The sequence below is a fragment of the Bombus flavifrons genome, chromosome 3 (assembly GCF_040668555.2).
Source record: "Bombus flavifrons isolate JBK064 chromosome 3, iyBomFlav1_principal, whole genome shotgun sequence".
Lineage (NCBI taxonomy): Eukaryota > Metazoa > Arthropoda > Insecta > Hymenoptera > Apidae > Bombus > Bombus flavifrons.
The window spans coordinates 12,176,958-12,201,256 of NC_138444.1; the positions used below are offsets into that span (position 1 = coordinate 12,176,958).

General features: G+C 34.0%; 2 protein-coding genes and 1 long non-coding RNA gene across 3 annotated transcripts in view; 2 read left to right on the forward strand and 1 right to left on the reverse strand.

Moving 5' to 3' along the window:
* The first annotated feature begins 1,607 nt into the window (after positions 1 to 1,607).
* Positions 1,608 to 3,129, forward strand: LOC138178503 (uncharacterized). The gene is made up of 4 exons (XM_069110436.1): positions 1,608 to 2,027; positions 2,120 to 2,261; positions 2,344 to 2,465; positions 2,545 to 3,129. The coding sequence occupies exons 1-4, from the start codon at positions 1,719 to 1,721 to the stop codon at positions 2,977 to 2,979; spliced, it is 1,008 nt and encodes a 335-aa protein (XP_068966537.1). The 5' UTR covers positions 1,608 to 1,718; the 3' UTR covers positions 2,980 to 3,129.
* A 35-nt stretch (positions 3,130 to 3,164) lies between these two features.
* IP3K2 (Inositol 1,4,5-triphosphate kinase 2) overlaps positions 3,165 to 24,299 on the forward strand; it is a 28,515-nt gene continuing 7,380 nt past the window's right edge. Inside the window, exons 1-5 of the mRNA XM_069110402.1 lie at positions 3,165 to 3,694; positions 6,103 to 6,664; positions 8,353 to 8,899; positions 9,631 to 9,952; positions 10,023 to 10,266. Of these exons, the coding sequence (XP_068966503.1) occupies positions 3,687 to 3,694; positions 6,103 to 6,664; positions 8,353 to 8,899; positions 9,631 to 9,952; positions 10,023 to 10,266 (1,683 nt within the window). The 5' untranslated portion in view covers positions 3,165 to 3,686. The remainder of the gene's footprint in view (positions 3,695 to 6,102; positions 6,665 to 8,352; positions 8,900 to 9,630; positions 9,953 to 10,022; positions 10,267 to 24,299) is intronic.
* Positions 3,677 to 4,831, reverse strand: LOC138178511 (uncharacterized). Its single transcript, XR_011172728.1, has 3 exons — positions 4,314 to 4,831; positions 3,968 to 4,222; positions 3,677 to 3,887 (listed from the first exon to the last, which is right to left on the reverse strand). It is a non-coding gene; the product is annotated as an uncharacterized LOC138178511 (long non-coding RNA).

The window sequence follows — 24,299 nt, forward strand, 5'->3', positions numbered from 1 at the left end:
TCAACTACGTTGTGACGGGAATATGCGAAGAAAACGATATACGAATGTTGTCGCTTCCAATGATGCTTCTTTTAATAGTGAGAAACTTTAGAAACTTTAGTCATTCATTAGGTTTACAATGAGTGAACCGTTTTAAGACATTTACAGGGTGTCATAATAGGTATGCTCAAGTGTTTCAATCAAGATTGTTAGATATGTATTCATTTAACGATCGTATCCTATGTAATCAGTTTTAGGTTTTCTTCTTTTCTCTTTGACGGTAAACTGCAACTTTTTTCAAGCTCAAAATAGAATTAGAAATTCACGATTGATCATGAAGTGGGTAAAATATGCAAAGTACCTGTCCGCTGTCTTCTTCGACCTCTTCGTTCTTTTATCTCTTTGTTGCTCTCTTATATCTTTGTCTCTTTTTGTATCCACTTGATGGTCGACAATTAGCGAGTTTCATTTGTAATTAGACACGCAAGAACGAAAAATTTATGAGCTCGTAATTTAAACTATATTCGTTTTTGTAACATTTAGCTTTTACCGTATACTCGCCTAATTTTATACTAATTTTAATCCAGGCAGCTTTTACGAGTTATGTTTGTTTCCTCGTTTAAATTAATTAGCGTCCATTATTTTATGTTGTAAATACGCGAAATATTAGTGATTATGTCGAATTTAGAGGCGAATGATTTTGTGCCTGATGAAAAAGACAGCTGTGCTATGTATTTTATATAATACTACATGTTTTAGGAAATATCATCGGTGATGCTGGAATTTTCTTTGGAAATTCTTGAATCGTGATAGAATGGAACTTTGTTCAAATTTTTTCTCTTTTTTTTAATGATCATTGTATCATTATCTTATATATTATGATTATTCATACATTATCATCGTTGATACTGGTAAAATAATGACTTTAACGGAATAATTTTTACGTTAGAGAGCGAACAAACCTCATACGAATTGCTACTAGAATAATAGAAATAATTCAGTCACACATTGCTAACAGTATTTGTTACGTAATATCAAGAACTTCTAATAACAGTATTTTCCTAGCTTCGAGTTAGATGCAATTTCTTTTAGTGACCGATATTAGATTCCAGACGGTAATCAAGCTTTACGATAAATCATGCGTTAAAAAGAATCCGAGAATTATATTTAAACATGCTAGAATTTTTAGTCAAAATTTCGATATCAAAAAAAGGAAACAAAAATGTGTAAATAAGTATTTATACAATTTTTTCGATTTTACGTCGTTCTATATATAACATATCTTTTAATGTAGTGTTAATTATTTAAATTGTCTATTTTAAAAGAAAACAAAGTCAGAAGATCAGTTTGCAAGCGGAACAAGAACAAATTTTTGTACATATATACTAAAATAAGTCAAATTTTATGAAGGAGCATATTGTGCCTTAAATCTTGCCTATACAAACTAGTATTAAGACTAATTATTTATGTATCTATGTATGCATATCGACATTTTGTGTACTTAATTTTTTTTTAATAAATATGCTGAGAAAAAGATTCGACTTCATGTTGAATGTTATGCGTTAAAGAACTTTAAATTTGAATTTTAGTGATATTTCTAGTAAATTATTCCTAACGTATAATTCAAATATGGAATTCAATCCGACATAACCTATAACTGATACACATGCATGATAACACATACGAGTAAAAAATTAAATGATTTTTATTTTTATTAAAAAATTGAACGGACCTATATAATGGATGCGAATGTTAGTATGACTGTAGAAAGTGCTATAGAAATGTTCACATCTATCATGTGTTCTTTAAACGAAATTGGTAAACAAACATTTTTATCGTTCATTGCTGATAATTGGAAACCACAAAATGTAAGGATAGAATCTCTTTCAAAGAATGCATATGGCATGGCAGATGATTATCACAACAAACGTAGTTCACAGGAAGAAAAGTTAAACACTATAAAAGATATTATTCTCAATATCAGAAATAAAGTACCAAGTAGTGGAATATTTCCATCAGAGGACATTGTATCACCAACGATTGGACAGGTCTGCTATTTTCTAAATAAGTAAAACTATATATTAATTTTTCAACCTATATGTTACAAAGAAAAAATATCATAAGTTTTATAACTCTGCAGAACTCAGACTGTGATCCTCGTTCAACAAAACATGTTGATGCATTTCTTTATGATGAGAAGGAAGTAGATGAACTTATAGAAAGTGGGGAGCTGAATACTTTGTATTGTGCTGACTGTGGGTCCAGCAATATGAAACAATACAGTAAGAAACACTCAACATTTTTCTTGGATTATGTGATTTCCTTAAATCATATTTTATGAAAACAAAATGTATTTGTTTTTAGATATCATTTCACACTCCTTATCAGTGGCTGCTATATTGTATATATTTCACAGTGTTTTACCAAGTCTAAGTGAAAAAGTTGTACTTGACATAGGATCCCGATTGGGTGCTGTTTTATATGGAGTAATGATTTTTCTTCTTTTCTAAATAACAGTTCAATAATTAAAAGATGTATGTCATTATTTAAAACTCTGTCCTTCAGGCATATACATTCACATCTGCCAAGAAGATTATTGGTGTTGAAATGAACAAAGAACTTTGCTCACTCCAAAATGACATAGTAAATAAATACAAAATGAATGATCGTATTGAGATTGTGAACAGGAGGATTGAGGAATGTCCTGAAATCATTCAGAAGAGTAATATCATCATTATACACAACCCATTTGAATTTTATGTTTCACACTCAGTACATAGAGACATTTGGACTTTTTTAAAAGCCACTATCCAAAGTGGAACAATTCTAGTTACCAAACCATCCATTGAAACTACTTTTAAAAATCTAAAAATTAAAGAAGTAAATAAATGGGTAAAGCCTTATGAACAAGAGAAGACTATATCAGAACCTTACATATTTGCATCATTATTTTTGGACCCTACTGAATATGCAGATATTAGATTCTATGAAGTTATCTAAATTTAAGGAAACTATTAAAATCGAAAAATGACTGAAAATTTATATAAAGCGTGATACATAATCTGATTTCGCAATCCATTAAAAAGAAGTTTGTTTAAGTTCTTGATTTGTTTTGCATAAAGAGTTAATAAAAGTTGAATTTGTTAATCGTACATTTCATAATCTTTTCGTTTTTTGCGAGATTAGAGGAAGGAAAATAAATCGTTTAGGAATCGTACGAAAGCTAACGATTTACGATACAGATGCAATCGCGACAATAACTCTTGCGTCAATTGTAGGTGGAAAGCTTCCCTTCTAGGAGATTGATTTCAATGCAATGGATCCCCTCCTTTTACACAGGAACTCGAGTATAGGTGGTCTCCGCGGTATGGTCAAGTTCAAATCTCGAGTTCAGTCGGCCATCAGCTACGATTGACGTACAATCATTGCATACATGGCTTTTCTCAATTATTACAATCAGAAATTATTATCCGTGGATAGCGAGCAACAATGAACATAAAGAATGTTTGGTCAAATTTCTCAGACTTTAGTTTAAAAGTTAGGTTGTTTCGTGACGTAAACGTGTCCAAAATTAAATACAATAAATTTCCTTTTTTGTTTTCTTGTAAAAAAAATTCTTTGCTGCATTTACAAATTTTTTATAATAATTGTTTATAAAATTATTTTATATTACCAATCTGGAATAAAATGCAGAACACGACATCAATATGGACAGGTAAGAATTGTACAATGAAATAAAAAATTTAGAATGATAAATATCTCTCTCTATCTCAATTCTACGCATGTTTGTAACAATATGCATTTTGCATGAATATTTTCTAATAATTCTTATTGCCACTCCATTGTTAGAGTAAAACATTTTCGATTCAATTGTAAATTCCTCAAATTGTTTTCTAAACATTATTCATCTGGAAATTAATGCGGGCACATGATATATGTTATTACCTATTTAGAACGTACGAGTCATTAGCCTTGGACCGACACTGACCTGATTTCGTCACAAATATGAGCCCGGCTAGTAGGCTTGGCTATAACCTTCCATCAGTCGTGTCATCTTCGACTTCCTAAATAGAAATTATGCAATTTCTTTCTACATCACCGACTTCTCCTTTGTCCCAATAAAATATGAAAATCAAACAAAAATTATTAAAACGACATCCCCCTTCTTTCAGTAATGACATGCATCGAAAACGATGTTTACAAATATTTTCTCTATCTCTCTATTTATTAAACACCATCCGTCCTAATATAATGTCAAATCGATGAACATGAATTAAGAAAAACAAACTGGGAAAATATTACTCGATACTTTTAAACTTGATATTTTTCCAGACCTTGTAATTATGTTTACGTATTTTACGTCTCATTTCCTCTGATGGAGAAAAAAAATAATACCGAGGATCCTGTGTCGTAATCTTATCTTCCCCTGGACATACTGCCGCCTGTGTGCAATTAGCGGGCACTCCCGACCGATAGAAAACAACGCGTGGGCGATATTAAAAAAACAAGACAGAGACAATAGAAAAGAGAAAAAATGTATATTATATTACGCTCGTTGCAGTGTGCACGGTTATTTCGCACAATGAACAAGAGAGTCGAACGAAACGGTCGCAGCACAGATAGGCTCAAGTGGCCAAGGGGCACTTGAACTGACGAGATAATGGACCGTTTGTCGAGAAAGAGAAAGAATCAAACGATACCGAGCGGTACGCGCGACGGTTGCTGCAACCGCGATCATTCAATCGCACTTTCTTGTTTCTTTGCTTCCAATGACGCACTTATGACGTCAATCGGAGAAGCAAGAAGCAACCCTGGCATACCTTCCACGCATCTTTCCCTCCGCATTTCTTCGACCCGGATATACGATCCTTGACTCATCTTTTTCAGCAATTCTTCGTTTTGCAAAAAATCACTTTCACATAGAAACAAATATATCATTGATGTTTTGGCCCTTTTTTTGGAAAATTTCGAATTTATTTTAATATTTGAACATTCATCATAGAAAACTTGTATGTATATATTGTATCTGTTATAGATTACAAAATTATTTAAACAGTCGATTATGTATTAATAAACGATGATATTCAGCAAGATTGCCTTTAATATTTGTTACATAGTTTAAGACAATTTTTTTATTAAATGTTTGCTTGCAATAAATACATTTTCAGATTAATTTCAAATTTCAAGATGTTCTATATAATACATGCAATATATACATAACTGTTTTCCATGGCAAGTATTCAAATAGTAATACACATGTATTTATAATATCGTCACTCGTTTGTGGCTCTGTATGGCTCATAATATGTATATGTACATAGTATATCAGAATAGAATCACAGTTACCGTCCCATATGGGGAATAGCACTATGTGTAACTATAATTCCAAGATTAGATAAGAGCTTGTAGTGACAGTGTTAGTATAACAAAAATTTATGTCGTTTGTAATATACTGTCATAAAGGTGGTTTATAGTGATATTTCTTCATGGACGCCGACGTGTAGGATGAAATGATACCCATTGAATAAATAATTCAAATGCCATCTTTCATATTTGAAAATCTATTAAATTCTTACAAACAATTGTTACTTATGAGATTGTTTTTCCGTTAATCCATTAAGGATCAGTTTCATAACAAATTTAAGTGGAAGACACAGAATCAGGAATAGAAATATGAATTGAAATAGGAATAGAAATAGAAATATTTCATAGCTAGAACGTTAAAAAATAAACGACGATGAGGTAAATTGATTACAAAAAAAAATTACGAATAAAATATTACCGCAATATTGGGCTTTAATGTGTTACTATCTTTAACGATTGAATTATCATACTTTACAAACACTCACCATTTAAATTGTGGATGTTTATGCGTTTTTAGGAAATTTAAAATTCCAAAGATCTATAGAACACATATAATATGCAAAAATATATTCAATGTAGAGCACTTATTGTGATTTGTGATATTGTGTATCTACTTAAATTCCAATCCTTTGATTAAGCTCATAAAAATATGAAATTGCATGAATATGTGCAGTCTAGGTCATCGTAAGAATTCAGATCGTTCCATGAATTTCCCTGCATTCCAATTTCGAATCATATGTTCTTTCATTCATGTTCTAGTCAGGCGATCTCGTCGAACGATGTCGTCATCGCAGGCCGATTGCGAAGCAGCGTCGGGAGCAATTTGATAAACCATCCACCAAAGAAAAGGGTGAATTTTCCGAAGATCATGAACTTAACCTACATATCGAACATCGACGAAGATCAAATCTTCTCAATTCATAATGATCTACTTAAAAATGGAAAAAAAAGTGAAAGGAAGAATGAAAAGAAAGACAATTCGGAAGATCATAACAGGAGTTCTTTTAAATCGAATTGCAGCCGATTATTCAAACCGGGTCAGTTGATCAAGCTACGTTTCCCATCTATCTCTCACGTGGTTCACGGAAACGAACATGGCGACCTCTACTATCGTCGGCGCCGTGGCCGCGATTGGTTTAGAATCAGTGCGCGATGCGTCTCCTGTATTTCAAATCGAACATCAAGCAACCGAGAGCCTTTGAGACAATGCACGTATCCTCGGCGAAGTAGTCGATGTGAGGTTCAATCTTCCTTAACTCCTGAAGCGACACAATTAAAACAGCTGCTACGAGGACGAGACTACACCGAAGCGAAGAACAAGGTATATTCCTATATAGCAAAGCCACGTTTCACCAAATACATACAACATATACATACAGGGTGGCCCGTAATTCATGGTACAAATGGCGTCAGGTAGATTCTATGGTGCAAAATAAAATGAAAATCAAGGATAAGGAAATTGTTTTGACGGCTTTGTTTTCGAGAAAATTGAAATTAAAAGTTTGTTTGGTATATGTGAAGTTGACCAATTTCCGGCTAGACAGGAATAAACAAATGACAGAAGGTTATTCTGCATACGCAAATAAAAATGAAAATATAGAGTAAAATTTTGTCATTTAATGCTTCTTTTTGGAGAAAGTAGAATTGGAAAGTGTTAGTAAAGAATTAAGACGGTATTTGTGTTAAGGGAAATTTTCAAATTTGATTTTCAATTTTAATTTTATTATTTTTGATTTTAAGCTATAGAATCCCACTGACCCAATTTATACCATGAATTACGGACCGTCCTGTATATTATACAGGGTGTCCCAGTATTCATGGCACAATCGGCAAGGAGATGAATAAGTAACTCGAACATATAGAATACAATTTGTTCATACGATAGTTCGTTTTGGAGTAAATTGAGTTTGAAAATTTGTCACTATACTTGAATTTAATTAATTTCGAGCTGGACAGAACTAAATAAGCGGCAGGAGGTTATCTAGGTGTGAAAATTAATCGAAAATGTAGAATAAAATTTGTCTACAGGACGCTCAGTTTTCGAGAAAACAAAATTTGAAAGTTTATCAAGAACGCAGTGCCTCAGGCTAATCCTTAACTAAACACGTTCAAACACTATCTTCTTGAAAATGAGATCTTAAACATAACAGCTTTATTCTACATTTTTCACTTATTTTCGCATGTACAATCATTTCTTGTCTTTTCAAATTTTCAAACAACTTTTCAAATTTTCAAACAACTTTTCAAATTTAATTTTATTAAAGACGAAGCGTGGTATGAACAAATGTTATTCTATATTTCCGATGTGTTTTTCATATATGATTCCTGAGACAACTTATATATCAATTGATTCGTTTAAAGAAGTAAATCATAGAAACCAAAATTATTTCGCCGTAATAATCTTCGTATTGTATACACTCGAGTTACTTTGTTAACTAATTTTTTACATTTTCAGATTGGTTCCAAATTTTACCAATATAATCATAGTAGTCGTTCGTAGTAATCATTGTAGAGCCAATGAAATATCAAAATGTCTTAAATTGCATACATAAAATTTTTTATGGTGAATGTTCGTTCATGAGCCACTATATATAATATGTTGTATTTCACGAAATGTGGCTTTACGAGAAATGCTCTAAAATATTAGTCATAAATAGAACGGAGAGTTCATTTATTTTCTTCATATATTTATTTATTTAATGTATATATTATATATCTTTTTTATCTTAAAAAGTTTATTGTGTATCAAACATTTGTCCAATACTTCGATAAGAATATTCAATTTTATATTCTTGATAACTAAGACTATCTAATTTATATTCTTGATAACAACTTTCCGCAAAATAATTTTGTTTCCATAATCTACGTGTGCATTAAAACGAATCAATCGATATATAATATATTGTAATTTATTAAACGTGGCTTTTCTAGGAATATTCCGATATATCAATTATGTACATACACATATATAATATATACGTATATGTATATATTTATTTACTTTGTCAGGGATGTTGGAAGAATAATTTCCTCAGCGGTGAGAAATCGGAAGTGGAGCGTCGATCTTCGAAGCAGAACGTGGATTTATCGTCCTCGAACGCGGTACAGACGTCGCGAAAACGACGCGTAGGCATCGTGGAGAATCAGTACGTCGCCGAGAGTGACGCCGGCTCGTCGGTATGCGACTTGGTTCAAAGCTTGGAACGAGTGCTCGGTGAGAAGAACAAGGGGGTCACGATGAAGTCAAAAAAGCAACAGAACGCCCTGGAGGGTATCGTCGACCCTATAGAAGAGAATGAAACCTATGACGAGTTCGACACGGTGAGAATGCCAGTTGTTAGATCCCTGAGCAAGAGTCCACAGAGCGACGAAGGTATTGAAACGGACACGGATCGAAGAAGAGGATCGATGGCCCGATGCTGGAGCCTCGATTCGGCCGCAGCCAGTGACGAGGACACATCTCTGACTACTCACCAACAGAAACGACACAAACTACGGGTTACTAGATGCTGCAGCTCCGATAGTGCGGTGCTCAGCGACGAGGACCAAATAAAAGGTGAGGGGGATGGAATCATGCCACCAGTTGCTCTCTCACGAAGACAATGGGGAGGGGAGAATCAGTTGAAAACACGATCCTGACCACGCGTGCTGTGTCAATGACATCATCGTTCCTTTCCTTCTTTTTTCTCGCATTGTCTTACGTGTTATTCGTTCTGTTCTATTGACCCGTTGTGTTTCTTTCCTAATGGCGGTATAATTAAAATTTTTTGAAAGTTCTGTCTTTTGAAAATTGGTGATAAATCTATGATGTTTTATAAGAATAATAGCCGTTTGATTGTTATGTTAATTTAACTTAACTTATCGAGGAGTAAAACTGTGTTAACATTTGTAATATTTCATTTGTGATTTTTTGTTTTTAGTCAGTTTATGTTATTGAATTCTATTAATCCATTAAACTTCAACATTGTGTTAACATTTACAACAGTTTATTTATAACTTCTTTTTAGCCAATTCACACGATTGAATCATATAGAATTCATATTGTGATTATGAAAAGGAATTCTAAGAATTTATTTGATATTTTTTTCATGACTATCCTTTCTTCCATCTAGATTTTCTAGATTCCATTATATGAAATTTGAAGAAATTGAAGTATTTAATATAAAGTTTAGAATTCTGAGTATTTTACAAATGAAATTTACTTTATTTTTTAATAAATAATTTTTTGTAAGATAGGATGGGGAATTGTTTTCAAAAATTAAAGTAATTATGAAACATTTTTTGCAGGATGGGATAGTACAAATATGGTGGAGGGAAGCGAGACTGAGCATAATGAGGGAAGACCTAGATATTGGAGAACACCCAGCGTAGTTGTTAGTGATTACTCTGATTATTCTTATTTAGATGAAAAACTAGAGAGAAATGATCTTGATCTTGAAAAATATGAAGGGATTAGTGGCACTCCTAGCCAAGCAAGCAGCTGCTCTTGCTTGGATTGTGATGAAATACGTGAATCTTTAGATACTCAGTTCCTACAAGTCTGCCGTAGTAGACGACATTCGGACTCTTGCTGTTTGTGTCTTGACTCTATAAATGCTGTTGCTGTAAGGTATTTATTTCTTAAATTCTTCATTCTTCTTTAACATAATCGGTGCTTTACTAATGAATATTCTGTTTAGAAATCTCAATGAGACTGGAAATAGAAGAAATTCTTGCCTGGATTCCACTGACTCCTACTATTCCAAGCTCAACACACAGTTTACACAGTACATGCCACGGAACTCTTCAGAGTTGCAAGAAGATATAAAAGTTGGCTTATTGAACATTCCACCAGCACGAAAAATCTCAGACTGTTCCACTACATCTAGCCTTAGTGGAGACGAATCTGACGTCGCTGAATTACAACCAATCAAGTCCTCCAAGGTGAGTGCTAGTATTTAAAAATTATTTTTCATCTCAATGTTTCGATAAACATTATTGTATATATACTGTATATATATTGTACATACATTGTACTACTTCAAGAAACAAAATGATGCCCGATTTTAAATTTGTTTCTACACCATAACTGATTTTTAAAGAAGGTTGTATGTTATATACCAATAGTTGGAGCTGTTTTGAGAAAAATATAAATTGCAGAAGAGAAAAAGTGAAAAATCAATAAATAGAATTTATGGAAACCTATTGTTCTATCTTCGTCATTTTGACATACTTCCATTCCAGGTGTATAAATATTTCAATGTTAGACCGAAGGAAAAAGACTATGTTTTGCGCGACACATCATCACTACCAATACATTGTCGTTTCTGTGAACAAACACGTAATTTATCTTACGCAACGCCATGCTTCTTGTGCTCCAGTTTGCGAACAAACGGACTATTCATTCGTCGAGAGGAATGGAATTCGTCTCAGTATGTAGGAAACTTTAATGAACTGACAATGTGCCTGCACAGACATCAACTTTTTCCATTTGTTTATACCTCTTCAACAATATTTCATTCTCTTGTTTTTAATCTGCATTTGTCTCCTTTTTCTTCCTTTTTTTGAAGTTTGTTGAAAGGATTGATTGTTCTGCCGTAAGATAGATAAAGAATTTGAAATATTTTTAGGAAATCGATATATTTTCGAAGATAAGTAAAACGTGGGATCTTCGATGATTACAAATTGTTATTCCTGTCGACGAAGGACGCAAGAATGTGGCAGTCGGAGAAACGTTCTTTTACGCGTTCTTTTCTCTTGGAATCTGTTATGCATGCCTTTCCTTTGTACGTACAAATGTGCATACTTATCTTTATCTACCTACTCATTCAACATACGGATCATCGTGTTTACAAACCGTGTTATGCACGTGTACGCTCGCTTTGTGCATTCTTTGCGTAGGTTCAATCGACGTTCGCTCTATGCCAAGACATAGTCGAATGGAATGCAACTCTTATAGTCACTATTTTCCTCATTCCCTGTTTATAAAATTGTAGACATATAAAATTCTTACGATTTCTAGGAAAGTAAAATTATCTGCAAGGCATTCAATGTAATTAAATACTTTACTAAATTTATCTTGAAGAATTCATATTGGACAAAGTTACTGGGTCAATCCAAGAACATTCGTAGATGTTCTATCGAGATGTTTTTCATGATTCAACTGGTGTTTAAAAAAAACGATGTTCTAAAAACACCAACATTGATGTAAAAAGCCACGGTTCATAAACACCGCTGTAAATTTTATAGTTCTCCGCCGATATCTTTTCTCTCGAGCACGTGCAAGATTCATCGTTTAGACAAGAAACTGGATCTGTTTATTACATAAATTTACACCCCCGATTGAAATCAAACATTCTAAACAATCATACAGTTCTTCGAAGATATTTCTTCTAAACTCTCATGTTACACCTGCGATCTCCTCGGTAATTTTATTTTCCACTAAACGCACCTTCAATTTCCTTCACAAGATCTTCATCATCGAGAATCACAAAGAAGACAACGCATCCTGAAGGTGTTCAAAGAACCGGCACGGAACTTTTACTTTTAAATATCGTTCTATTCTGTGCTGGCGTGCATTCAGCTGTAAAAGTGCAAGATATCTCTCCAGGCAGCCAGCATTCGACTGGCCGCGGTAACAGGGATCAGACAGTCAGTCAGCTCAGTTGGAATCAGTGATAGCGGTTAGTCAGTCGGTAGCGTCGGTTTCCAAGGGTTCTATCGGCCAGTGTTAGTCGCGGTATACTTGCTATACTGATTATCATTGTCAGAGTGTGAGGCGCGCGATTTCATCTACGAGATTCGAAACAGAGTCGTAATCGCTAATGGCTCATAAAAGTTGCTTTGTCTTTGTTCTATTTTCTGAAAAGTTTGTAATTACAGAAAGAAGCGTCCACCGAGTTTCTGAGGTCACAAAGTGACACAAGAGAAGCAGGAAAAATAGAATTCCAGTGAAAGTGAAGGAGCAGTTTATTGTTTCGATGAGTACATAGGAGAGGATGCGTTTCAAGCAGGAGGAGTTTAAATAAACCTAAGATATCGTGTGTGTATATGTGAGCCTGATGAAATCAAGTAGGAGGCATTTTGGATATTTTTAACGCGCCACATGGTACAGTATACTTCTACGGGTGGGAGACGAAGATCATTTTCTGTCTGCGCTATTCATCGTTTTTAAGAACTTTATTGGATTGTTGAGACTCTAGAGGTCTTTTCTGTAAGAATGTATTTTGTAGACGTAAACCTCTTTAATTACAATCTCCAATTTCTGACAGCTACTAAAATCGTTCTTCGTTTATATAACAAGAACTTTTCTTTACAAGTTGTACGTTTTCCAGCGATTAGAAGCGAGGAACAACAAAGTTGTCCAATTACTCGTTGTGTTATCTTATACTTCAGAGCAGCACGATTGTTTTTAAGACAAGTGGTTCTCAGGAAAAAGAAACAACAAAGATAAAGGTTTATTTGTATAGGTTTTTCATTCAGTTGTCACTCAACAAAGCTTAGTAATTTATATTGTTCGCGGTAGACACCGCGATCTCTTGTCATCTGATAAGAATCTAATTCCCAGAAGGTGTTTCACGAGTCAAAAAAATTATCGAAAAATTGCCACGCGATAAAACCATGCAACGTGTTCACAGTCTTGCAATCGATGTCAAGCAATCAGTCAGTTTCTTATTTACGAGCTACGGAACCAGTTATGCGATCCAGCGTATTTCTTGTTTACAATGAAGATTTTATGCGGCAGTAGTTGTATTCGTATATTTTCACACGTGAGGAAACTTTTTCGACGTTGTGGAAACGTGAAGTGTGGAAAATATTCTGTAAATTCGCTGAGAGTCAATCCTGGAGATGAGATAAACATCAGCTTTAAGGAAATTCTTCCTAGGAATATCGATCACGATTATCACAAGGTATTTGTGAAAAGCCTTTTATAATTTGTATGATTTATATCGTGTGAAATTCAGAAAAGTATCTTCGACCATATATAATTGAAAGATATACTAAAATTTATCGAATGTTTTTGTTAAAATATAGGAATTGTATATTTATCGAGTACCGAGACTAATTCTAATGCGGCACCTGTATCTGTCACACTTTCTACGTGGAAGGTGACCCAGAAAAACGAGTAGAAGAATTCAGTGATATTTAACTGTTACGGAATAGACGAGTATTGTCCAGTCATGTAAATCCATGAATTGATCCAGAAGGAGATAAGAACAGATAAAGGCTAATGTTTATTTTAAGTCTTGGTTCTTATTTCAGTTGTCTATGATATGGCCAAGCTCTGGCTATAATTAATAATTCAATGTCTGAGAAATCTCTTGAACCATCTCTTCCTCAAGAAGATTTTTTAAAGAAACAACTAGGACTTCAAAAATTTGTAAACTGAATCTAGCGAATATTATTTTTATCTTTAAATTTCCACAAAAACTTATTTCTATATCCTTCGAAATTACTCCATTTCCAAGCTATTAGACAATAGTTTTTAAATTTTGCAATTTTAATTCCTTGCAGAATCCTCCGGAATCTCATTGGAATCCTATATTATTGATTAATGGAGCCAGTTGTCAAATCTCCTGAATGATCACCGATGAGAACGTTATCAGATTGTTGTTTTATCGACGTGGATATCAAAAATGTATTGAAGATAGGGAAGACGGCCACGAGAGATCCGTCCGATAAAAAAAGAAAAAATCCGCGCGGGCGCAGAGACTGTGTCAAACGCGTTATGAATAAAACATCGATAGCCGTGACTGAAAATAATATCGCGAGCGCTTGAAAATTCTGCTGCCGCCTGTCGCTTTCGAAACATTCACTGCTTCTCGCGAGCTGACCCGAAAAAGGCGATAGTTCGTCCTGCCTCCGGTCGCGAAACCGTAGCTTGACCTTTCCACGAGGGAAAGTAAATCATATACGCTCACAACTCACCTGTCTTCATCCTTTTTTCATTTCTCTTCTCTTCTTTTTTTTCGAATTCATTCATCTGCTTTGATTGGTAACTTACTATTTGTTGAAGATCAATTTCATTTCTTTCCTCTTTTCTGTTACATCTTCCTTTTTTTGATTAATAACTTACTACACCAATTATAGATTTTGTACATTTGAAATTTGATTTTTATAATTTGGTTTCAATAGCTGCAGACATTGAGGATCTCCTGGTTTGATTTTCATTTTCTTTTGTTCAAACAAAGTTTTTTTATTGCTGGAATTTCCCTTTATTTGAAGAATTCCCCTTGGAATTTCATATGGAATAGGATTGTCCCTATAAATGTAGCTAAATAATTACTCTTCTTTTGACTTTTTATTCTTCATGCAGAAATGTATTCTACAAGAAGAAAAGAAGACTGGCATTATTAGTATAAATGGAAGATATCGTAAAAGTTGTGAAATTCATGTAAGAATCATTATATCTCTATCTATCCAAACCCAAACCATGAATGATCTTTTCTCATTATATTTTCCTTCCCCAGAAATAGGAACGCGCGTGATCCTTGTTGACAACAACAAACTCCAAATATTGCCTCTTAGAAAATGATAACAGGGACAAAATCAAGTTATTTGTTGTTCTTATCATTATGAAGATATCAACAAAGAAAGTCATCATCATTTGGATAATAGAAGATTCGTACAGATCTAAACTAGTGCGTTCAAGTGAAACGCCATTTTGCATGTATCAAATGGCCATCGAATTCCTTTAATGGTAACTCACGGTTTTGAATAGTTTTCTCTTTGATAGTTATCCGTTCGTCGACGTGAGTGGATATTTATTGAACAGCTGTTCTACGCTGCTCCCTATCCATCTTTATGTTAGATTAGAAATCACCAGACAAACCTTAATCGTTTATTCGATCGAATTATTATCAGTTGGTTTGATAGGAGAATCGCCAATTGCGACGTTTCCATATCAAGGCACGCGATAATACTTATCTTCTATTTCTATTTTTCTTTTTTTACTTTCGTATATGGCATTTAAATTTTTATTTGTAGGTTTAGCGATTATTCATCTTATTCAACGAACGAAGAGATGACAGTTTGTCTAATATTTTAAAGTATAATTCGCGACGAAGTTTTATGGCCATCAAATGACGTTGTTTGGCAGAAACCAATATTATAATAGTTCAACATCGTGCAATCGGTTTCTAAGCACACAAAAAAGCGTAACGAAACAATCAAGCGAATGATTAATATTATCGACAACATCGGGAAAGTCTAAGAGTTCGGATCAGAGAGATCACATCCTATATTCTTGATTTGTTCCACGATAATATTATAGTAGCTGTTTCTGTGTTTTTATTGTAGTATACAAAATGTCTTTTAATCAAGTCAAATTATCATTTGTAATTTAGCTTTCATATCTTCGGTTTTTTTACTATTAAAGATTAATATTGAAGCGGAAGAAAATTTGATGGATCTCTATCTCAGTTCATCTTACAAATTCTAGAATGTCCTATATTCTTGATTTGTTTCACGATAATATTATAGTAGCTGTTTCTGTGTTTTTATTGTAGTATACAAAATGTCTTTTAATCAAGTCAAATTATCATTTGTAATTTAGCTTTCATATCTTCGGTTTTTTTACTATTAAAGATTAATATTGAAGCGGAAGAAAATTTGATGGATCTCTATCTCAGTTCATCTTACAAATTCTAGAATGTCCTATATTCTTGATTTGTTTCACGATAATATTATAGTAGCTGTTTCTGTGTTTTTATTGTAGTATGCAAAATGTCTTTTAATCAAGTCAAATTATCATTTGTAAGTTAGCTTTCATATCTTCGGTTTTTTTACTATTAAAGATTAATATTGAAGCGGAAGAAAATTTGATGGATCTCTATCTCAGTTCATCTTACAAATTCTAGAATGTCCTATATTCTTGATTTGTTTCACGATAATATTATAGTAGCTGTTTCTGTGTTTTTATTGTAGTATGCAAAATGTCTTTTAATCAAGTCAAATTATCATTTGTAATTTAGCTTTCATATCTTCGGTTTTTTTACTATTAAAGATTAATATTGAAGCGGAAGAAAATTTGATGGATCTCTATCTCAGTTCATCTTACAAATTCTAGAATGTCCTATATTCTTGATTTGTTTCACGATAATATTATAGTAGCTGTTTCTGTGTTTTTATTGTAGTATACAAAATGTCTTTTAATCAAGTCAAATTATCATTTGTAAGTTAGCTTTCATATCTTCGGTTTTTTTACTATTAAAGATTAATATTGAAGCGGAAGAAAATTTGATGGATCTCCATCTCAGTTCATCTTACAAATTCTAGAATGTTGATCAATTGATCGAATTCCTTTGTATCCGTTCGTTTCTTGAAATCCTCGTACATCAGTGTCTCAAGTGATTTCAAGTATCATCTATGATCACACGTGCCGAGAATTCGAAAAATCAAGTCTTTTCCATTCGAAGCAAGATAGAAAGATATTTGCGGTGTCGAGGAGCTAGACAAACACATTATTACGTCAATCAGCGAATCGAATACTGGCTCATTACGCAAGAGGACGGTAACGAGAGGATGTAACCATACACCTTTCGTTTCCTGTCCAGCCGATTCACCTAGTCGATTCATCTGAACACTGGCGACGAAAACAAGCGTAATTTTCTTCGAAACGAAGAGGAAGTTAAACATTATTTGTAACTCTTGCAAATTATCTTTCTTATGGCGTTTGTTTTCTCTACTACTGATGTTGCTTCTGATGCCATTATTCTGTACTTTTTTCTTCACTGAAATTTTCTCTTTAATGTTCTTTTATTGAATTCTTCTATCCCTAGAATGTTTCTATTGATTTAATTGCTAGAAATTCTATTTTATGCCTTTGTATCATTTTTTAATTGATAGGGAGGGGAGACTTCTGTTAGGATTTCATGACCTGTACCTTAGCCTTGATTCGGTCCCCACTAAAAAGAGCAGAATACTGTGAGCGGCCGTGAGTGATACTGCATCAATCGGAGCTTCAATTTAGAACCACGCTATATCATGGAGACTACTGTAACAGGAAGCGGTCAATTCGGGTCAGTAGAGGAAAACTGTGCAACCGGGGCTGCCTCGAGCACGCTGTTCCCGATCCTCCATGTCCTCGTGCTTTTCTTTTATTCTTCTAATTCATTATTAAGTCAAGTCGTCATTGATATCAATAGTAGTTATCGATATTCTTCTATCAATAACTTGAAAACAATTCCCAGAGAATTCTCAGGAGGAACAGAAATCTTAAAGTAAAATAGCACTTAACGAAGCAAGGTTTTCAACATTGAACTTTACTTATTTCGTAAGGAGGATTGTTTCTGTAATAATTATCAATAATGGAAACACGTGTGTTCGGATGAAGACACAAGGCATTGAAATCAAAGCCAGTTTTACCGAAGACAAATGAAGACTTCTGGGAAGAAATATGATAAGTCACATCTTCTGTTTTTTATAGAAAGACAATTTTTCAATTCAATATACTGTGATGAATATTTTATAATACAGATTGTCAGAACACTAGTCACTCCACAATATTAATTTTATAGAAAACTTCTTGCATTTGCTACTTATTTTTCAAAAGTAATATATCTTTGCACATAGTAGAGTAAATCGATTTCCTTTTCAACAATAAGTCCTATTGAAACATAAAGTGATATAAAAATCAGAAAACCGACAAATGTATATTTATCTTGCTTTTGCTGTATCGTCTTCATATACATTTGTCGCTCGGTTAGCCAATAATTTACTAAAGTTATGCGTAGCAAATTTGCTCAAGCGTGAAAGGATTAAATTCAGTCTTCTCTGGAGGCCTTTTCTTCTTTGGAACTTTTGAAGTTTCTTTTTTCTCGAATATTTCTCTTAATTGTGTCTAATTGAGTCATGTTATGTAAAAGACGTATCGAGTTACGGCGACATTTTGTAATTCAATAGTTGTCCAGAGTTGTTTGGTTGTACAGAGTTTAGTAGAGTCTCGATTGCGATGAAGAACAGTCTGGTAGAAACTGATCTTCGTAGTGACTCTCACGTGGCACTAATCAAAGCCTTGGTCGCGTCAAGGTCGACGATGAGATGTATCATTAGAGAGAAGAAATACTATAACAGGTCGGTGACAAAAGCTCGCAGGTGGTCGTGAATGGCAGAATGGTGAAAGGGATCGGACTAGTCATTGTTCACCTGAGATGTGAACTGGTTCGTGGTGTGGATTAATGAGACGTTTAACTGTGACTAAGGCTGCTGTCTCACAGGATAAATGGTGCGGTACTGTGATTAGATCAATAACTCTACCAAGCGTCTGTTACCAGTGTCCTGAAGTATATTTATATATTCTTATCCTTTCTTCTCAACTATCAAGAAGTAGAGAATTATAGATGTAAGGAGACCCTGAAGTTAGAAGGAGATTGGATTTTTAATTCTTTGGAGAAGGATCAGGAAGATCTACAGTATGGAAGATGCAGAGAATGAAAAGAATTAAAGATCCGAGGAATTTGTAATTTAAGAGAGCAAAGGAATTCCAAGTACAAAAGGACCTAAAGTCTGGAAGATTTATTCATTTGTTTCAAAGGTATCAGCAAGCTATGGGATTTAAAATTCAACGATATCTAGGATCCAGATAATCTTGGATTTAAGAGAATGTAGAATCCAAATGAGAATTTGGAATTAGGGAAGATCCAAATTCCAAACGATATAGGACTACAAAAGACTCAGGATCCAAATAATTTAGAATTAAAGAGAATCCAGTGTACTTCGAATCTACTGAATGTTTGCTTTACAAAGATTTAGTATCTAAGAAACTTATAGTTCTATAGAATTCAGAGTTCAACTTCGAAACTTGAAACTAAGAGATATAATCTCTCTCTTCAACCGGCGTGCATGTGTGCGATAAAAAAGCAAGAGAAATCTGAATTGTGAAGATATTTGGAGGCCCGCGGATTAGTCTGAGCGAAGTGAACTTATGAGCAACATAAATCACCGCGAGACATTAATATGGATCAAGAAAAGAAGAACGAAGCCGAGAATTTGAAAGAAGAGGCTTCGATGACGCCGGTATCGCCTACGTTATTCACACCACCGACTCTGAACTTGATGGAACAGATTCTTCTGGCGAAAATCGAGAAGCAAAATTTTCACGAAGATGATCGTGAGACTGATGCCCGACTAGGAGGGAAGAAGAAGAATTTTCTTCTAAGAAGGACAGATTCGATGGACAGTCAAAATAGTGCCAGCACCTATAATTCATTTCTATCTAGTGATTCAGCCTCCAGTGGGAATCTTTATTGCAGATGCGACGACTGCTTGTTGGGAATCGTGGATGATTATCAAAGGAGTCCTTTAGTGGTTGATAGGAAAAAGGTATGTCTTTTAGGAACAGGTGTTTTTGAGATCCTTAAGATAAAAATTATAATTAGAAGTTGGTTTATAAGGAGCAAGAATATTGTACAACTTTTTGCAGCAACATGCAACTTTCAGAGATTTATGGAAATTCTTTTAACATAAAGATTTATGTTAAATACTATAGTCATGTGTATACTGGTGAGAAGACTAAGATTGAAGGAAATTTATGTTAACTACTATTATAAACAAATTTATATTAATATGTTGTACGTATTACCTTTATTGTTATTGCTGTGATACGTAGTTGTAAAAGTGCTTCAAATACTTTTCTATAACCGTAACTTCAGCTGACACAGTCGACTTCTTCTTCATCAATTCTTCCCTCCAGGCTCGTCTCCACTCCTTTTTTAATTACCGCCTATTCACTGCCATTCTGGAGCTCTCAATCATACCATAACCAGAAGGACTGATATACAAGTCATCCAATAATTAACTGGGAGCAATTTACTATAAGCGTGCAGTGGACTAAACTGACCCAAGGAACAATTCTCATATCTCTTAATCTTATAAGATTGAATTTTATAAAATTGAATTTTGCCTCGTTTATCGATAATATTTCTCCTTAAATAAATAATAGTCGCCTCGAGGTATCTTTGATCTATAGATCGAAAAGTAATTTCGTAATCAATCGATATCGGTTTCACTCTCATTTCGTATGCCTAGGGACAATTCGGCGGGTAATTAAATGCAGGCCCATGGACAGCCGGATGATCGATTAGAAAACCGATTGACCAATCCTGTTTGGTTCGACGAACACTAAGTCCTCGTTAAGATGAATCCAGTTACCTAAATTCAAGCCACTCGAAAACTTGCAATCCCATCATTGGTGTGATACTGTACATTTATTTGACTTGAAGTATCCTATCAGTCTCTAAATTCTCTATTCAATCTTCTTACTGTATTGTAGCTACTTGATTTCAAGCAACTTGAAACGTTTTATTAATATAAATTTATTATGTCGTTTGACTAGAAATGTGCCTCCAAGTTTCAAACAAAGTCGAGATTCTTCCAATTTCCTGCCTTGAAACAAAATACTGATATTGGATTGATCTTGTCGTTTTGAAGCAATCGAATCTCCTTTGAACTTTATATTCACTCACACTTTGTATGTATAACATTTCTGTCATGTTCATAAGCATAATTCGTATTATAATCAACATTTTTACATACATCTGACATAACTATAACTTACTTCCTTTCTATTTTCTATTAGGTATACTATCGAAGTCGGCTCAAACAACTTGAACAGAAGTCATTCGACTAATTTGAACGAGGCTTAAGGCCTAAATTCTTGCAAGTCCCTGGTTGGACCTCTGTCGGCTGACTTTTTCTCCGAAGTTCACCGAGTTTCTGCAATTCCAGAAGGTGCATGCCTGGTGGTCCCAACGAGGCGGTGCAGCCTCAATTAACAGCCGTTCCCTTTTCGATCTTACGTTACCTAATCGATCGCCATTCGATCGCGTTCTAGTTTTCTTCAAAAGAGGAATGCCGACATAGTCGAGTCGAATTCTCTCGCGTTCTGGCCAATTAAGCTGGAAAAATTTTCCATCTGCAGGTGGAAGTAAATGTTGCTGGATCACCTAGCTGACATAAAAGTAGGGATCTACTGTTATTTTTAGTATAATTCTGAGTAGAATGTTTGTAGGCTGAATTCAAGCCTAAATGAGAAATTCTCTATAGTCGAGATAATAATTCTATTTACGATATGATACGTGAGAAAGCGTTGGTGTATGTGGCGATTAAAAGCATAATTCACCTTCTGAATGCAAAGTTTGAGAGGGCTGAATCTAGTTCGTGACGCAAATCAGCGTTACTGACGCGAAAGTTTTTTTTAAGGCTTAGAATAGATATAATGTCCATATGTAGCATGTTCTTATAGTATTTTAGTACAGATAATTTTTTTTTAACTTCTGAACACGGCTTTCAGTAGTGACACAATATACGGAGTTTCTTATATGGTTGGTTATTTAGGTCGAACTTATCTTAAATTAGTTTTCGTCTGCAAGTAAAATTTATTATCCAGACATCGTCGTATAGCCATTTAATTGTCCATTTTTACCAATCCAAGTGGTTTTCACCACGTACGAGCCTTGGACCGCGTTATCGAGTATTTTTTTAAATGTATAGCATCTGGGTCAAGGGTTTCTCGCTTTCGTTTCTTCGCCTTTTTATTTCTTCTTCGATCCAGCTTTTCCTCAGTTCCGTTTCTTTCAAAACTCCTGAAGAAGTCCTTCCAAATCGTGATTCCAAATATTCTTCTTTCTTTCTTTTAGATATACTACGTATTCTTCTTTATTTCGTTTCTTCTAGAAGAATATCTTCCTTCTTACAGTTAGTCTCTTATTTTTATTCCTTCAGCAGAAGTAGCTTAATCTTTTCAATGACCGAATGTTTTTTAAACTTTCAGAAACAGTTACTTTGACCAATTCATTATCATAACCAACGCATCAATAATGGAAACTGTTCTTATCTATGACTATAATCTACTTTAAAAGCAAGTCCTTTACTACGTAAGTCTCTTACTTTTGGATGAAATTCACCCAACTTATTTCTTCTTAAAATCTTGATCCTGCATTCTTCTTTGATTTCTGTCCTTCTATTATTTTCCTTACTGCTATTTAATCGTGAAAAATTCCTATTACAAATTCCAAAATTCCAGATCCCATTCAAGCTCATCTTCATCAATGAATTTGACTTCCAAGAAGTTGGAGGATTAGTGGATGCTTTGCCTGAAAGAGAAGCGATGAAGTTGGTGAATCGAAAAAAGAAATGAAGAAACAAAGGTCTTGGAACTTAGAAAAGGGGAAAACTATAATCAAAGGTTCTTCTTCTAATTTTCATTTTCATTTATCCATGAAAAATTCCTATTACAAGTATAATCATACAAAAATTCCAGATCCCATTCCAACTCACCTTCATCGATGAATGTGAATTCCAAAAACTTAGAGGATTAGTCGATGCTTCTTTTATAACAGAGATGACAAAGCAGATTAGTTTTCGATGAGATGACGAAGCGGAGAGGTTGAAAGACAGAAAAAGCGAATGCGTGTTTAACCCTGATAATAAAGCGCGTATGAATTTATGAATATCGTAAAATTTCCATAAACGTTACGCGTGCTCGAACGCGAGACCCAATTTCTACGCGATCATTACGCAATCGTACGAGACACGCCGAGTACGCGAATTCATCGTTCGAACGTTTATCGTTGAACACGTGAAATTGAATAATTAAACGTCTCGTTTAAAATTAATTGCACTCGTTTAATGCGTCACTTATGTGGAAGAAGCTTTTCGCGAGAAAACGAAGAGAATCGATGGAAATGGAAAGGATACGAATATATGCAAATATTTCACGATTATGTTCATTATCATTCAATCTCGTTTCTTTCTCCAGACATCGTAGATATTTCTCCTCTGATAACTGGATTTTTCAAGTTTTTCAAAAGAAGAAGAATTTAGGCACTGTTCTCTCTTAAAAGGATACGTATTAAGTATTTTAAACTTCCTCCAAATAATTGATCTCTTTTCTAATTAAGTATTTATTCTCTAGATAATTATAAATAATTGTAGAATTACCCAAAGGATCTTTAAAAAGAGAGAGTTTCCGATTGTTATTCAATATCCACAATGCTTTTGAGAGACACCCTCTTAATATAAATATAATTCTAAAATTCGAATCTCGAATCAAGAACACTTTGAAACAAAATTAAAGAAGTCTATTGATCTTCAGATAGGAGAGTTTCGACAGCAGTGATCAAAAGTCTTTTCAGGACCGAATTATTCCTTAGATTGTGAAAAAATATCTTTTTTATTAGTTTTGAATAATAAAAGAATATTTTTTCAGATGTTTTTGCAGAGGAGATATAATACGCTAAATTTAGTACCATCTGACGTATTTATGGCTTGGTTAATTAATGACTTATTAAAATACAATATTGAATATACAAGGTAGCACGTAACTGATGGTACAATTGTGAGCAGAGTGATTCTACGAAGAATAATAATATGAAGATATAAAATAGAATTCTTTCATATGACGTTTCATTAACGAGAAGGTCGAGTTTGAAAATTTGACAAATATGCTTGAACTTGGCTATATCCCGAACTGCGGGAGTAAATAACCGACAGGAGATGAACAGAATGTGAAAATAAATTAAAAACGTAGAATACAATTTTTCTTGTATGAGAAAGATAAATTTGAAAATGTAGCACGTACGCATACCAAACCAGTTCCTAACAGAATACGTTGAAATTTTATTTTCTGGAAAATGAGGGCTCAAACGGAAAGATCTCATTTCACAATTTTGACTTATTTTCGCGCGTGTAATGATCTCCTGCTGATTGTTTATTCATATCCAGTCTGTATCTGGCCAAGTTCGAGTATACTTCATAAATTTTGCAAACTCGATTTTCTCAGAAACGAAACGTCATATGCAAACATTTTATCCTATACTTTCGACTTCATCCTTCACGTACAATCAGCCAGTTGTATTCAAATCCTATCGCCAGTTTACAGGCCATCCTGTATATAACGTTGATCGTGAAAGGATTAAAATTATCCATAGAAATGATAAAAACGCAAAGCAAACGGTAGAGAACGTTGACTTCCGGCG

What these genes read in the sequence shown, in the direction of transcription:
- LOC138178503 (XM_069110436.1), top strand. Translation starts at nt 1,719, where the DNA reads ATGGATGCGAATGTTAGTATGACTGTAGAAAGTGCTATAGAAATGTTC. An exon ending in CAGCAATATGAAACAATACA is followed by an intron (nt 2,262 to 2,343) that starts GTAAGAAACACT and finishes ATTTGTTTTTAG; the next exon opens with ATATCATTTCACACTCCTTA. An exon ending in TGGGTGCTGTTTTATATGGA is followed by an intron (nt 2,466 to 2,544) that starts GTAATGATTTTT and finishes TCTGTCCTTCAG; the next exon opens with GCATATACATTCACATCTGC.